At 45.6% G+C, this 15,226-nt stretch overlaps 2 protein-coding genes across 2 annotated transcripts; one reads left to right on the top strand and one right to left on the bottom strand.

The window, feature by feature from the left end:
- Nucleotides 1-593: 593 nt before the first annotated feature.
- Nucleotides 594-6,326, bottom strand: zbtb49 (zinc finger and BTB domain containing 49). Its single transcript, XM_036551540.1, has 8 exons — nucleotides 6,280-6,326; nucleotides 4,954-5,156; nucleotides 3,661-4,784; nucleotides 3,254-3,300; nucleotides 3,067-3,140; nucleotides 2,751-2,833; nucleotides 2,127-2,288; nucleotides 594-1,423 (listed from the first exon to the last, which is right to left on the bottom strand). Exons 2-8 carry the CDS (start codon nucleotides 5,103-5,105, stop codon nucleotides 732-734), a joined length of 2,334 nt encoding a protein of 777 aa, XP_036407433.1. The 5' UTR covers nucleotides 5,106-5,156; nucleotides 6,280-6,326; the 3' UTR covers nucleotides 594-731.
- Nucleotides 6,327-6,358: 32 nt separating this feature from the next.
- Nucleotides 6,359-11,133, top strand: lyar (Ly1 antibody reactive homolog (mouse)). The gene is made up of 9 exons (XM_036551598.1): nucleotides 6,359-6,707; nucleotides 6,907-7,103; nucleotides 7,617-7,731; nucleotides 8,004-8,111; nucleotides 8,223-8,306; nucleotides 8,778-9,318; nucleotides 9,678-9,746; nucleotides 10,493-10,578; nucleotides 10,905-11,133. Exons 2-9 carry the CDS (start codon nucleotides 6,982-6,984, stop codon nucleotides 11,040-11,042), a joined length of 1,263 nt encoding a protein of 420 aa, XP_036407491.1. The 5' UTR covers nucleotides 6,359-6,707; nucleotides 6,907-6,981; the 3' UTR covers nucleotides 11,043-11,133.
- The last annotated feature ends 4,093 nt before the right edge of the window (nucleotides 11,134-15,226 follow it).

Below are 15,226 nucleotides of genomic sequence, written 5' to 3'. Positions count from 1 at the left end.
AAAACCCAACCCAATGAACTGGGCCTCACATCATTATGAACATCTAAATGACGGATTTCACTGTCACCTCCTTCATTCTGGGGCTTGTGCCTTTACCACCAGCCTGTTCATAACACAACAGCAACAGCTGTATTCAGTACATTTCCAACATTGGTCCTCAACCCAATGCTAACTGCTAACTAATCCAAAACAGCTGTCTAATCTGGGAAGGAGCTCCATTTTTATGAAAGTTAAAGATGTGCCAAATTCTTGCCTAAAGACAAGAAGCAAAGATATCGCATGCATTTTAGTGCAGGCCCTGTCACTGGGATGTGACTTTGAAAGAATGCTGTCTTTAGGACTCCGTGTGATTCCAGAGTGATGTGGTTTTGACTGCATACACTTATGGCATTGCAATGCACAGCATTTAATTGCGACGTACAGCATGCACAGCTGCCCATTGCCTGGGTGTGGAATAAACATTTCTCATAAAATGCATATGCGGACACACAATTTTAATTGCAGTATTTTGTGAGCAATGACCTCACCAACTGAAACAATATGAAAAAGAAAAATATTACATCTGAGTCACATACATTTCCTTACTGCTCTCATATAAAACAAAAACAAAAACACACATGGGTATTTGTTACCTCTGGGTGGAAAGCTATGTATGAAAATAAAGTCTACATCTGGAAAAATTCACAATGCTCTGTCTGGCTGTTATATGCAGGGCCAAAAAGTCCCCCTCCTCACTGATCCATGCAATTATCATTCTGCAGGGTCTTCATAGCCAGTCCCCACAGTGTAACGCTGGAGAAGAAGGGTCCCTCGTTGCTCCTATAGGGGGCGCCATTGGGCCGGTTCCCCAGAGGGAGCCCGCAGTGATTGTCTAGCGTGGAGAGGGAGGGGCGGATCATCGATGCAGCGGACCCCTGGAGCGTGTCTTCAGCTGACGGCCCGTTCTCCTCCGGGTAGGGGAAGGAGTCATGGGGGAGGTGCGGCTTGTGGAGTTTGAGGGAGTCCGGGGGCGGGCACTTCTCCGGCTGGGGCGAGAGGAGGTGGTGCGGCTCCACAGGCCGCAGCTCCGAGAAGGAGGTGGAGGAGGTGGGGCTGAGGTGCATGCTGGGAGTAGGTTCGTCGTGGACGGGCGGGGGCTTGTCTGGGGCGGGGGGCAGCAGACCGGGGAAGGGCTCGGAGTCCTGCAGGACTTTGCCGTGACCCGGCTGCTGGAGGAACGGCGTTCCCTCAGTGACGGCGCCGGCCCCGCCCGTCTCCTCCTCCCTCGACCCGCCCGCCTCGGTGCTGCAGTGCGCAGCGCGGTGCCGACGCAGGACCGCTGAGCGCGTGAAACCCTTCCCGCAGGTGTCACAGGTGTATGGCCTCTCGCCCGTGTGTGTCCGCACGTGCCTCCGCAGGTCACCTGACCCAGCAAAGCTCTTTCCTAAGAAAATTACACCAGCACATCTCACTGCCATCTACTGATCAAACGCTCCCTTAATCATTACACAGCAACCACTGCACTGTCTATCCAACCTGTCACATATGCTTTTGTTATTAAGTAAGGCAAACTGACTATGAAATAGCTTTGCTGAATTTAGGACAAAACAAATAATTAACAAATAAAATGATAACTAATTTCCAGGACTCACTCTGAGTGATGTTTTCATTTCAGTAACTCTGTTTTTCTGTCCCGTAACCCCGTGTTTCCCAACCCTGCTCCTGGAGGCACACTGTCCTGCATATCTTCTATGTATCCTTCCTGCTTGATTAAATCAGGTGTGCTCAGCTAATCAAAAGTGCCACTGATGAGTTCAGTCAGGTAGGTAGAGCAGGGATAGATAGAAGATATGCAGGACAGTGTGCCTTCAGGAGCAGGGTTGGGAAACGCTGCCGTAACCTAACAAACATATCTGATTGCATGGCTTTGGTGGGGTGCCTTAAACTCAGCCTAGGACCTCAGTTATAGCAACATACCACATGTTTGATAGCTGTTTGGTCTCTCTCACCATGTGTATGATTAATATATATTCTAACTCACTACATGTCTCACAGCCATATGCTCTGTATTATCACATGCCAAACTAGCATAGTAGCTATACTGGCCTTCTCACTCACGTTTGACAGCAGTATGGTCTTTAACTCACCACATGTCTGACAGCTGTATGGTCTCTCCCCAGAGTGGCGGACCCTGTGTTTCAGCAGCTTCCTCTGCATGTTGAAGGACTTGCCACACTGGTCGCAGGTGAACCCTTTCTCCGCTGTGTGGGTCTTCTTGTGTTCCTTCAGGTTGCTGAAGTTGCTGAACCCTGAGAGGACAGCATGAACACTGACTGACACCACTTGTGAACACAGACTGTGTAAGAAGTCAGTCTATCACTACACAAACAACATATTTTACACTTTAATGATTTCTCTGTTACAGCGCTCAGAGAAAAGCAAATCAGGCTCTCTTAAATTTGTAGTTCTGTTTTAACGGTAACTCTTCAACACAGCCTATTTGTGCTCATAGATAATGCAGAATCACAGGGAACAGACAAAACAAGGGAAAAGATACGTGAATATTTATTAACTAAGGAGGAGTTGGGCTGCTCTTTGCCTTTAGAACAGCTTCAGTTCTTCTTGGAATTCTGTTATAAACGTTTTGAACTGTTTCTAGCTAGATATTGCACCATTCTTCAAGAGGGAAAGCCTCCAGTTCCTTGAAAGATGAAGAAGGTGGTAATCTACTCCGCATTCTACGTTCCAGAACTTCAAAGAAAGGTTCTCACCCCTCCCACAGATGTCGCACAGATGTGGACGCTCTCCGGTGTGTATCACAATGTGGCGCTGGACGTCCCCAGAGGCTGCAAAGCTGAGGGTGACACAGTGGGGGCAGAATGTGATCACATGGCACACGTGTCCGATACACTGTCTGCAACCACACACTGTTCGGTGACAAAATCTGCTTGTGTGGCTCTGTCTCTTTCTGTCTGTGGCTGCGTGCTCTTGTACATCACTCTCCATATAGGACACTGAAATATCTTACAGTCCTGACATCAGAGGAACACACACATCTTGTCCAATCAGGAGACACATAGGGTTTACCTTTTTCCACAGATCTCGCAAATGTAAGGTTTTTCTCCAGAGTGTCGACGCAAGTGAGTCTGCAGATTTCCCGCCTGTCAGTAAAGACAAAAAACATATTTATATATCCCTACCCATCAGCTGCTTTTAGTTCAGTCTTTTCTCCAGTATGAATGTGAATCACAAGGAAGCTCTTCAGCAGACGTACCTGAGAGAAGTTTTTCCCACAGATGTTACACTGAAAAGGTTTTTCTCCTGTTGGAATCAAAATACAATACTTGTCATAAGTACATGGCTGCCATTTCAAAAGGGCTGTGAGCCACATAAGCTCTTGAAATAAAAATGCATCTACTGGAAGATGCTGATTTATGAATTTAAATTCTCTGAAATACCTCAAAGAAAGAAAAACAAAGTTAGTGAAAAAGCAGCAAGGTAAGTTTCAAAACTGTGCATCAATGAGTGGCGGTCTCAGCGAGTGGAGATGAGATTAACAACGCAACAGACAAATCAGCTGCTGTGTGAGCTTGTCAACATGTGAAACTTTGATGAGATAAACCACACCCTGACGCCTGAGGGCCGTAGTGTCTGAGGCTAATGATTGGACAAGCCACGCACCGGTGTGCGAGCGCTTGTGGAGCTCCAGGTTGCTGGGGTGTTTGAAGGTCTTCCCGCACACACTGCAGCTGTGCTGTTTTTGCTGTGCGGGTTCTTCGGCGGCGCTATGCACGCTCTGCTCCGGGGCCGCGGGTGCGGCGGGTGGGAGGACGGGCGCCAGCGTGGGCTCCGTCTCCCGCTCTGCCGCCGGGCTGTGGCTGGGGCTCTCCCCTGGGTCTTTGGCCAGCTCCTCCGGGCTGCTCTCCTTTGTTCTGAGGGCCGGAGGCTCTCCCTGCTCCTGCAACTCCTCCAGGGCCTTCTGGGAGCGCAGGTAGTTGTACTTCTTCAGGTAGACCGCCTTTTTGGGGCGCACCTGCTTGCTGATGGGGGACCCCTTGCCCCCCGAGTTGGTGGCCGCCGAAGTCTCAGTTTCGGTGGGCATCATGCACTCCTCTCCCGCTGGGGCGGGGGGCGCTGCCACGGACGGAGGGGCACCCGCCGAACACGCAGAGCTGTCTGGCGGAACTGAGATGTTGGCAGTGCCAGGAAAGTGCTCCTCCACCACCAGGGGGTTTGGGGCGTGGCTTGGAGCAGGGTTGAGGGTGTGGCTGGGGGCAGGATTCGGGGCGTTATTAGGGGCGGTCTGTCGGAAGTACTGCTTGCTGTAGAAGTTGCGGAGCTTGTGCCCGTGAACCAGCTGTTTCTCGGGCGTGGGTGGGGCGCCGCCAGGGGTGTCGAAGGAGTGGCTGGGGGGTAGCATGGACTGAGGCCTCCGGGAGGGGTCCATATCCGAGGGGCCGCAGGGGGGCTTCTGCACCTCCGAGGGGGGGCAGGAAAGGTCCATGTCCGAGGGCAACCCCGCCCCGAGCAGGCACTCGGAGACAGGCGGCAGAACGCCGGACAGGGGGAAGGAGGGGGGCACCTCCATGGCAGAGGCACGCGTCTTCAGGAAGGTGTTGCACATGTTGAGCACGTTGGGGACCTGGAGACACTGCGCCATGTCCAGGATGGCCTGAACATTGTCCTGGGTCACGTCCAGGTGGGAAGTGTACATGTAGTCCAGCATCTGGCCGATGCCTCCCACGTCTTGAATGCCCAGGTGGAAAACGTCATTCTTCTGATTGGGTGAATTCTGAAACAAGGACCTGTGCTCACAGCAGAGAATTAAAAAACACACACATATTTCAAATTTAAGATATGAAACACTGGTGATATTTAAATGTCTGTTACAGAAAACATGGTGTAGTGACTCTGATACAGCTATGCTGTGGGGCTACATATTACTGGTCATTTGTGTAGCCGCTACTGCTGTACCTGAAGTATGAGCTGAAGGCAGCCAGCACGTTTTTGTGAGCCTTGAAGCAGACACCCTTGACAACCAGCATGCAGTCGCACAGCAAGCCCTGGATGCGCTGTTCCTGCAGCTGCTGGAGCAGGTACGAGCTGTGGCTGGACAGGGCGTCCATGTTCGACCATCGGTCCTCACCGGAGACAGCAGAGTGTAGTCGTCATGACAACTGTTGGATAGGCAAAAGAAGCCCAATAAACAAGAGTGTACGCTGGACTTCACACAGTTTGCTTACTTCTTATTGTTGCTTTTTTGACATTGGTTTTTGTGGACTTTGATATATGTTTTTTTTTTCTTCATTAGTTTTCTTAAAATGTCAAATATGCGTGTTAGAACCGATTATATCCTGCCGACACAGTCGACTGCCTTCTTACTTTGTCAAGCAATTAAAATGAGCCAATGTTAATTTTGTAGCGCTAATAAAAACGCGGTACTTGAGTTTATAGCACTCACAAGTTTGTTGTACATATTAGCATAATTACAATGTAACTAGTAGGCCTACGTTAGTTTGAGCTCTTAAAAGTATTTATATTTTATTTGAATTTAACCTGCTATAAATTCCGTTTAGAAGAAATGTGCTTTTGGAGATATTGGTTCTCATATAAAGAAAATGTTAAATTGGTTGTTCAACGTTCATCTGCACCTTTAATCAGTTCGGTGCAGGTGTCACAGTTTAACATAGTTAAGCCCCACAGCACAACTGATAGTGCTAACTTGTTTAAGATTTTTAAAACTGATATAAATACATTAAATTACATTGCATAAAACGTGTTCTGTATTCTACAGTTATAATAAACATATTTCAACAACCCATAACAATAACAGACTAACAGGGTAGCCTCATCAAATACAGCAGTAACATCAAGAGCAACAAACGTTTCCAAGTGTATTACTGTTTATCTGGTTAGCTAACATGACCTAGCTAATTATCCATAGCTAGCTAGTCAGGTACTTTCAAGATTTAACGTGACAAAGTGATCGGCAACGGTGCATGTGTCTCTGCCTTGGACTGCAAATTTGGAATTGAAATACATGATCTGGCTACCGCTTTTGCCGGAGAGACCAGCCAAGACAAAATTGGGCCCCTCGTATAACGTTACCCTGCTAGCTAAGCTAGTCTGTCACATCACCATTGGTGGCGAGCTAGCAAACTAGTGCACGATGTTCCGCATTTAATAACGACGCAGCTGCATACACCGACACACACTCAAAGTGTCAAAAGTTCTATAACGTCTACTGCCATAAATGCATATTACAGATGAACGTTTTAACATAGCTGTGAACTTCCTAACCTGTTTTGTTTGGATGATCAGTCACCAAGCCATCCCGAACCTGGTACGTCACATCCGTTGCAAAAAGTGGGAATGCTGACATCCAGTGCGCTATCATCTTCGAAGTAGGGTGCACTGTGAAACATTTTTTTCGGATTTATATCGGAATTTATCCTATTACAATGATCAACCGAAAATTTCACCGCATGCCGCTCGCAGTCCAAAGATATAATGATACCCAAATCTCCTCTGCTAAATTTATAGGATTAGCAATCGCTAAGGCTCAGATGGGAACTATGTCAATCTAGCGACATGTTTCTGTGGGGAATAAACAAGGTAACACACGATCGCGGAGGAACGCAACGTGATCCGATTGCCGAGGAAACATACCGCTTGCTGAAAGTATAGACAGTCAGACACTCGTAATCACACACATTCCGTGCTCTTGGGTAGGTATCATAAAATAAAAAATATTTTCGATGAGGTTATTTTAATGTTTGGCTGCTTTACTTCCAGCCGGGAATGGTAGTAAGAAGCTAGTTAGCTATACACGCTCAACACTTCTTCTTTGATAGCTGGCAGCTGCCCATATGCATAAAATAAAATGACATTACTGGATTGATTGGTGACATTTACATTTTACTTCAGTTTATCCCGTAGTTTGGCCTTGGAAGGGAAAGGAGACTGTTCTTGGCGAGTTTGGAAGCACTGCTCCAGGGCGCTATGGTGTTCTTCACTTGCAACGCGTGTGGCGAGTCGCTGAAGAAAGCCCAAGTCGAGAAGCACGTCAACATCTGCCGAGGTTGTGAAGTTTTATCCTGCATTGACTGCGGAAAAGACTTTTGGCAAGTACAGTTTTATCTATAATTTTCAATTATTGTGGTAGACTACCTTGCTAACACAGCTACCTGTCCACGCACTGGACCACTTCAGTCGTGTGAAGGTTTCTTGCCCACGATTTCTGAGGCAGCGTGGTAATTGAGGGCATAAAGGTAGACTAACTGTATAACAGAAATATACTTAGCTTTGCGAACCCCCCTTTTAAATCGACAGCTTCCGCCTACAACTTAACTGTGTCAAAATAACTGTGTCAATACTTTAACACGAAATCTTAACAGCACAAAAGCATCAGATCCACACCAGCTGAGAGCACAGTATGGCTCAAAATGAGTTTTGCATTGTCGTTTTTTAGTCATGTATATTAACTTTAATGTGGTGGCTTGTCTACAGTGACATAATTCATGCAGGCCTTTCTGGGCTGATGGGAAAATTCGGCACGTGCCTGATGAAACCTGATGTTTAGATGTCCATGTCTCAGGATGCTTAATTTGATCGTACTTTTATCCTCTGCACAACAGGGGCAATGACTATAAAAACCATGTCAAATGCATCAGCGAGGACCAGAAGTATGGAGGCAAGGGCTATGAAGCCAAGTCCAACAAGGGCGATGTCAAGCAGCAACAGTGGATTCAAGTGAGGCTGGCATGAAGTTACAAACTCAACCTTTATAAGTCCTTCAGGAGCCTGAATACTGTAATGCCATATCTGTTTGACTGTGAGGTTTAAATTAGCCTAGATGATGCTAACTGTACAGCTGCTCTACGGTATCAAAGGATCACAGGAACACTTAAACAGCCACCCTCTGTTCTGTTTAATTATTAAACTGAGATGCACTGATAAGTGCTGGCATGTTTTCTGTATGTTAGTGTAAGGTGTCTTTGTAATCAGTTGGTGTGTTTGCACAGCGGATTCATGAAGCAATGAACAAGCCAGGGATCAGTCCCAAGCTGAAAGATGTCTTGAATCAAGTCAGCTCTTACGACAATGTTCCAAGGAAAAAGGCTAAGTTTCAGGTAAACACAACTGTTGCAGTCTGTATGGGGTCTAATGTGGGGTTTGTTTCCGGAGCCAAATTTTAACTAAGCTTTGTTTTTCTGTGTGTGTGTGTGCGCGTGGGCTTGCAGAACTGGATGAAGAACAGCCTTAAGATCTATAACACGAGCTTGTACGATCAGGTGTGGGACATCTTCTCTGAGGCAACCAGCACTGTGAGTATGACACAGTTTTAGCATACCTCCACCCATGCAGTCCCCCTCATTCTAGAACATCTGGCCAGGGGAAGAACACCGACCTCTTAATCCTAACCCCTGTAATCTTCCACCTGTCCTGTTTCGCACTCTCCTCCAGGTGACTTTGTTGGGTTTGTATAACCCCCCTCCCCATCAACACGATCAGACAGAGTAGGAATTTGGATGTCATTTCTCAGACTACACAGAAATGTGAAAGAATAAAAGTAATTTCTGAAATTGTAAAACTCAATTCTAAGTAATGCATGTTGTCTTACTCACGTAAAGCTTGACAGAGCACTAAATGTATTGTGTACCATTACAGCTGATTTTTTTGTAAATGATTGACAGACTTGAACCAGTGTAAATTTAGTGGCATCCACTCTTGCTGCTAAATGCATATTAGGACTGAGCCTGTTTTGTCACTAATGAATGTCATTTTGATATCGTCAGGGCTCCAGCTCCACACAGCAGAGCGCACCCAATCAGCCTGCCGAGAGCCAAGCGGAGAGGACCCTAAGCACACAGGCACAGCAGAATGGCAGCGAGGAGGTTGCTCCCACGGAAAAGAAGAAGAATAAACGAGAACGCAAAGAGGAGAGGCAGAAGAAGAGTAAGAAGAAGAAGGGAGGGGAGAACAGCGTAGAGGAAGAGCCACAGCAGCAACAGGAAGACAACACCGCGGAGGAACAGAAGAAGAAGAAGAAGAGGAAGAAGGGAGAGGAGAATGGCATCGTGGAGGAGGAAGACACCACAGAAAAACAGAAGAAGAAGAAGAAAAAGAAAGGACAAGAGAATGGTGTCAAGGAAGAGCCACAGCAGCAACAGCAAGAGGAAGACATCACAGAGAAACAGAAGAAGAAGAGGAAGAGGAAGAGAGGTGAAGAGGAGTCCTCTGCGGGAAAGAAGGAAGGCGGAAGAGAGAACGGACACAGCCTCGAAGAGGAGACGGCCCCCAAGAGACCAAAGAAGTACAAAGGGGACTCTTCAGAAGGTAATCCCCAAATAAAAACGCAGAATAATACAAACTTACCTGGTAATGTCGAAGTGAGGAGAGCGTGCAGTACAGGCGGAACTCAGTCTTCACGTCTCACAGCTTTAACCGCGACTGCCTCCCTCGTTATCTTAAAGCTAATGGCTTTGGTGGCAAAGCTGAAAGGAATAATGCAAACGTTGTTTGCTAAACTTTACGTGTGAACTGAATGCTGCATTTACATATGTTCCTTCTTAAATCCATATTCTGATATCAGTTATGGACTCTTACCCTGAATGGGAGCCATTGGAACAGGGCCCTTATTGTTCAGGTTTGCACCCTATGTGTTGCACCTTCTCTGTCTCCTTGTTTGCCACCAGATGCCTTGAACACCACAGCGGAGGAGCAGATGGCTGCGGGGGATGCTGAATGCGAATCAGATGTCAAAGGTATCCGTCATAAAAGTGATTTTAATTCATCCAGTTGTAATCAGGTGGATCTCTGTTTCACTCCATATTATTAGCATATATCCATACAGACTATATAACTGACATAATGAGAACTTCCTTTGTTTAACAGGTACTGTATATGGTCATGGACCAGTAGAACTAAACCAGCTGAGGTATTCAAAATGGACATTAACTGAAAGCACAGGATACGCTACTGGCATCAAACAGTGTTATAAAGGATCTTTGACAAGTATAAAGCTTTAAAACCTCAAGATGTGGCGCTTAATCCCTTTCTTTGGTCCAGAGTGTGCCACATAATAAGCAATGAATGCAGATCAGCATCTGGAGACATACCTTTCTGGGCCACCAGGGGGCAGTCTGAGCACAGTTACTCCTGCCCTCTGAGGCAACAGGGTGATTTGTGTTGATATTGAAATACTAAAACATTTCCTTGGTAATTGAGCCTAACAGCCCAAAAACATTGTAATTACTGAATTGTATTTAGCTACTAGGATAAAAAGTGAGGTAGAAGTAAATTGTTTGAGTGATTTCTCAGTTTGTGTCTTTGCTACCTGTAAAAACTGAATAGTTGTCTTAAATGGAGACACCTTGCACTATAATGATCCTTTATGTGATAACTGATAAACTGCACTTTATTTGTTGTAGTGCCCATTAAGTCATTGTCTTACAACGGCTGAAGTGAATTGGCTCTTGTTTATTCGGAATTGGGACTTATTTTCTCACAGGTAAATTCAACTGGAAGGGAACGATAAAAGCCATTCTGAGACAGGGACCTGAGGAGGGAGTGCCAGTGAAGAAACTCAAGAAGAAGGTGAGCTGACTGCTGTGATCACCTGGGGCATGTGTATGACCTCTTCTCCCTGGCACCCTCCAAACCTTTGTATGTGTGTGTGTGTGTGTTTTTCTCAAAACCTTTCAACTGTTAATTCCAGAGGTTAACATATATGCAGGGAAAAACACACCTCTGATCCTTACAGTAGTTTGTTAGTTTCTTTTCATCTTTCAGGTAGAAGAACAAAAACCTACAGCCCCCCCCAGCTCACATAATGTACAGAGTCTGTTTAAATAGTATATTTATAACCCCCCCTTCCTCGTTTGTCCTAATGGTAAGACCTGTAATGTGCTTGTGTGTTCTAGGTTTTGGCAGCGTACTACTCTTTCACTGGAGAGGGGAATCACAGGTCAGAGGAGGAGCTGCTCTCCCTCTTTAACAAAAAAGTCAACAATAACCCAAAGTTTCGAATTTTGAAGGAAAAAGTCAGGCTAGTAAAATGATCGTGTAGGTCGCGGCAGAGTGTGTCATATGAACAGAGTCCCACATTCTTTAGTTTCTGTGTTTCACAGACAGCTGTATCTATTATGGTCCTCATTACTGTGATCAGCCTTTTTAAATAAATATTTTTAAATAACAGAAATATGGCTCTGCTTTTTGGACAGCACATGCTTTGTTGTATTTCTCTGAAGATGCATTTCTAATCTCTGAATGGCTCCTGGGGGAAAAGGCCTCTTTTTAAAATCCCTTACATTATCTATACATCCTCACATTGCCTTGCACGTGTTGTAAATCGCTACATTCACAAAACTTGTAGATCAAAGCAAATTACACTTTGACACTTTTGTAACCATACTCTGCCCTCCATATTTGTTCAATACCCCCTCATTGACCCTGTTGCCTTTAGACTAATGGTTGCTTCCTGAACCACTTGTTTCAGCCCTTGGTGGCGAGATAGACATGCTTCCTCTTCATGGTAGGGTTACAGTTGTACAATATGCTTTTGTTTCTTACTAACAAACACCAATGAATAAGCAGAATTCAGCCTGTGCAATGCAAAAAAAGTGTAAAGTATAACATTTTTTTAAGATGATGTTTTTTCCTGTTTCATCGGGGAGTATGAATGAAGGCATTGTATAAATGAAACATCCAGGAATGCATGCAATGTATGCAGTGTGACTTTCCTGTGTACCAAAATTGTCCTTAATCCTTCTGCACCACCCTTCTGGTGCCTCCATCAGTAGCTCTGCTTCTGCATCCTTGGTGTGTAGCTTGGAAGGAACCTCTTGTCACCACATGCTCAGGTTCTGTGGTTTTAGAGAGCTGCTTTTGCAGTTTGCCAGCCAGCGCAATTCAGGGTGTGGTCACTAGACGGCGCTGTAGCTTTGTGGGGCGGTGGCGCCCACAGCTAACCTAAATGAGCTGTACAGCCTCACCCTCTGGACTCCATCTCCCATCATCCCCACCAGCATTGCTTACAGTCCTCTGTTGAGTTGGCTTCTTGTTTGGGATTACTGAGGTTACCTGGGGACTTGGAACCAAAACAACATTGCTTAGAGCTGAGATGTCAAAGTCAGTTCCTGGACCCTGTGTGTTTGTGCAAGTTTTTGCTTCAGCCTCTGTTTTTTTCTCTCTTTTACATATTGTGTTCATTTAACATCACATTTTAAGGTTATGGTTTGTGCCCTACAATCACGACACATGATCCTGCTTAGTTGTAGGAAATGCATGGGTATAAATAGTTTATTGACTCATTTGGCCAATGCAGTTGAAGTTCGTTGGAACAGAAACTAGCGCACACACAAGGGGATTGACTTGGAGAGTCTAAACCGAGAGCAAGTGGAGAAAACTCCCGTTTTAAGCGGCCTTGCGTGTTTCAGGCTTCTGTGTCCCTGCTTGGAAGTGAGGCTTCATTGTTTTCTGGAACATTCCCCATTTGTTGTCGCTTTGCCTGGTCGAGACCATAGAAGATTAAAGAGGAATGGCTCTGGCCGATCTCTCTTTCGCAATGCTGATGCTGGATCATCTCCCAGTGCTAGTCTCTTTTCAAATCGCTTGCTTTGGCCACAGCTGAGTTATCATTATCGCTTGTTTACTGTGCATAACCCAGGTGGTTGCTACATGTTGGTGAAGAATGAAATGAGACACAGAGAGCTCCTTAAGTGAAATATGCTGTACATAAGTTAATCACATTCTTGGGGACAGTTGAGGTCGAATGCTTCAGAGTTCTTGCTTTTCTCCTGTCTGGCCATCTTTGGGGAAAAAAGTACCTCAATGAAACAAAGTTTCTTTTGACAGATGTTAAAGTTGTATCCGCAATTGCATAAATAAGTATGCAGTGTCGGATGAGCTGTTCCACTCTAGACTGAAAGCAATTGAAAACACTCTTGGCAGTTTAGAGTTGCGTTTTGTCGCGGAGGTGTGAAGTGCTCATTGTTGTTGCAGGGCCAGATTTCGTTTTAAAATTGAATTGAAGAGTTTGCTCGTGCTCCCAGCAGGCACCGTGACTTGGTGGAATTCCAGCTTTTGTGATTGCTCATGTTGTTTAGCTTTACGTTTTGCTGGATGACTGCAAAATGTTTTTTATTTTTTTTTTAGTGCAGTGCCTTTATAGCTGAGCAGTAGACCATATCCATCATTTAATTTAGTCTGCTGGCACTTGTGAAGATTTTGCATATAGGTATTATCAGGAGCTTGTCTTAGCTTAGCTTGTCCCAGGCATCTGTTCAGTGGCTGCACCATCCTACTGCAGTGTTTGAACACGGTTGGCCGCTTTATTGTTCTGTCCTCTTTATGTCACTACAGTATGTCCCCCCCGTGACCTTAATCTGTCATTCTGTTTGTAATTGTGAGTTTGCATCCATGTGAGGTGGACGTGCAGCTCCCCATGGGAACAACACAGGTGCGTTACCTGTGCCGTGTCCGCTCGGAGGTGGGAGGTGGAAACACTCCCTCCCCGCATTCATTTCTCGATTCACAAGTCCGGGACCAGACCGGGAAACAACGGCATATCTTTAGGGATTAATTGTTTGAAGGGGGTGGAAGGGGGCGGAGGGGAGGGTGCACTGAGGTGAATTTGACTCTGTGTGGACCGGGTTAATGCACATTCCTCTGCACCCGGGCCTGAGCTCACTTGGCTGGGTACACAGAAGCTCCATACAGGTAAGACACTGGTGTCAGACCCCGGGCGAATGGTAATGCTGTCTGATTCTCGGGTAGAATAAGCAGCCTTTTGCCTGCGTGCGCACGCACACACACACACACACACACACACACACACACACACACACACACACACACTCACTCACAGAGAACGCTGAAGGAAATATCCACCTCTTTATGAAGCTGTACTAATCCTGAGTCCCACTGATCCCCCTCCTCTTTGCCGCTTTGCCTGTAATTATATATCACATACTTCAGGTATTAGTGAGGCTGTTGCTCACGTTCGGAGGTATTAAACTGCTGTCCTCTGCTCAGAATGAGGTTTTAAGCCTTGTTATTAATTTTATCTGGACTTCAAAGGGATTAAAAGTTCCCCCCCCACCAAATATCTTCTTCAGTAGCTTCTCTGTCTCATTGAAAAAAAAAGTTAGTCAAGAATAGAAAAGGTTCAAACTTTTAAATAGACTGTGCTCATTGTGGGACTGAACTATTCTCCTTTTCGAACATGACTGGCTGTGACTCTTTAGACCACATCTAACCTCTCAAACAGTGACACATTCAGGTAGCTGAATGCTAACAACATTGTGGAAAGCATTTGATTTCCAATTTGCCCAAACATCTGGCACAGAAAGAAGTGTAGGTCACGCAAGGTGTTCGCATTGGTTGTTTTGAAAGTCTGTGAGAGCCTTTTCCATTGTACGTGCTCAGCCTTATGCTGGCCACCAGGGACAGCCTTGCACACAATTTGAGTCAGACCTCCCGGAAGGCATTGGTGAGAATCAAAACAAATATTACTATGAGGCTAGGAAAAGGCACCTTGCCCGGGTCACTCGAAAATGAGTTTGAACTCTCATGACTTCCTCAAGGACCCAGCACCTCCCCTGTATTCACCCGTGATTTTGAGAAGCAGAAAGGTGTCTGCCATTTTCCTGTTTGAAATACAAGTATTGTGGGACTGAGCAGACTAATTGATGCTTCCCTGTTATTAGGCCCAGCCCTGTACTTTAACTGCTGCCTTTTGGTGTGTCATTTGTGGAAGATTTGCGTTTTTAACATTGAGCTGAGCTGTACAGGACTTCCACTGGCACTTGATCTGTTGTTACTGTATGAGCTGCTAGCCTTGTGCCAATCTATGGCAGATCTTAAGCATTGAGAAATGACAGTGAGGCATTGACCAGCCATTATAACTTTTGCTGGTTTCATTCCCCAGTGGGGCACTGTGCTGTTGCACCCTTGGGCAAGATACTTTACCCACAAATGGTAAATATCCAGCTGTATAAATGGATAATGTGTAAAAAAAAAAAAACAAAAAACAAATGTAACCGATGTAAGTCATGTTGTATAAGAGCATCTGCTAAATGACAATAATGCAATGTAATGTGATTACTCTTAGAGAGGGCGGGGGGCACGGAGGCGTCTTCTCTGGTCTTGGCTGTTGCTCAATGCTCACCTGTGCAGCTTCTCTGGGTCCCAGATTTTCTGCATTCTTTTTGTTTTGCACAATGAATTAAAAAAAAAAATTGAA

This window comes from Megalops cyprinoides, chromosome 18 (assembly GCF_013368585.1).
Source record: "Megalops cyprinoides isolate fMegCyp1 chromosome 18, fMegCyp1.pri, whole genome shotgun sequence".
NCBI lineage: Eukaryota > Metazoa > Chordata > Actinopteri > Elopiformes > Megalopidae > Megalops > Megalops cyprinoides.
Note: the sequence above shows the minus strand (reverse complement) of the source record. Positions and strands in the feature narration are given on the sequence as shown.

Coding starts and splice junctions, on each gene's coding strand:
- zbtb49 (XM_036551540.1), bottom strand. CDS start 5,105: ATGGACGCCCTGTCCAGCCACAGCTCGTACCTGCTCCAGCAGCTGCAG. Junction 4,785..4,953: donor GCCTTCAGCTCATACTTCAG/GTACAGCAGTAG, acceptor CTGTGAGCACAG/GTCCTTGTTTCAGAATTCAC. Junction 3,141..3,253: donor GTGGGAAAAACTTCTCTCAG/GTACGTCTGCTG, acceptor CTTTACTGACAG/GCGGGAAATCTGCAGACTCA.
- lyar (XM_036551598.1), top strand. CDS start 6,982: ATGGTGTTCTTCACTTGCAACGCGTGTGGCGAGTCGCTGAAGAAAGCC. Junction 7,104..7,616: donor GACTGCGGAAAAGACTTTTG/GCAAGTACAGTT, acceptor TCTGCACAACAG/GGGCAATGACTATAAAAACC. Junction 9,747..10,492: donor ATGCGAATCAGATGTCAAAG/GTATCCGTCATA, acceptor ATTTTCTCACAG/GTAAATTCAACTGGAAGGGA.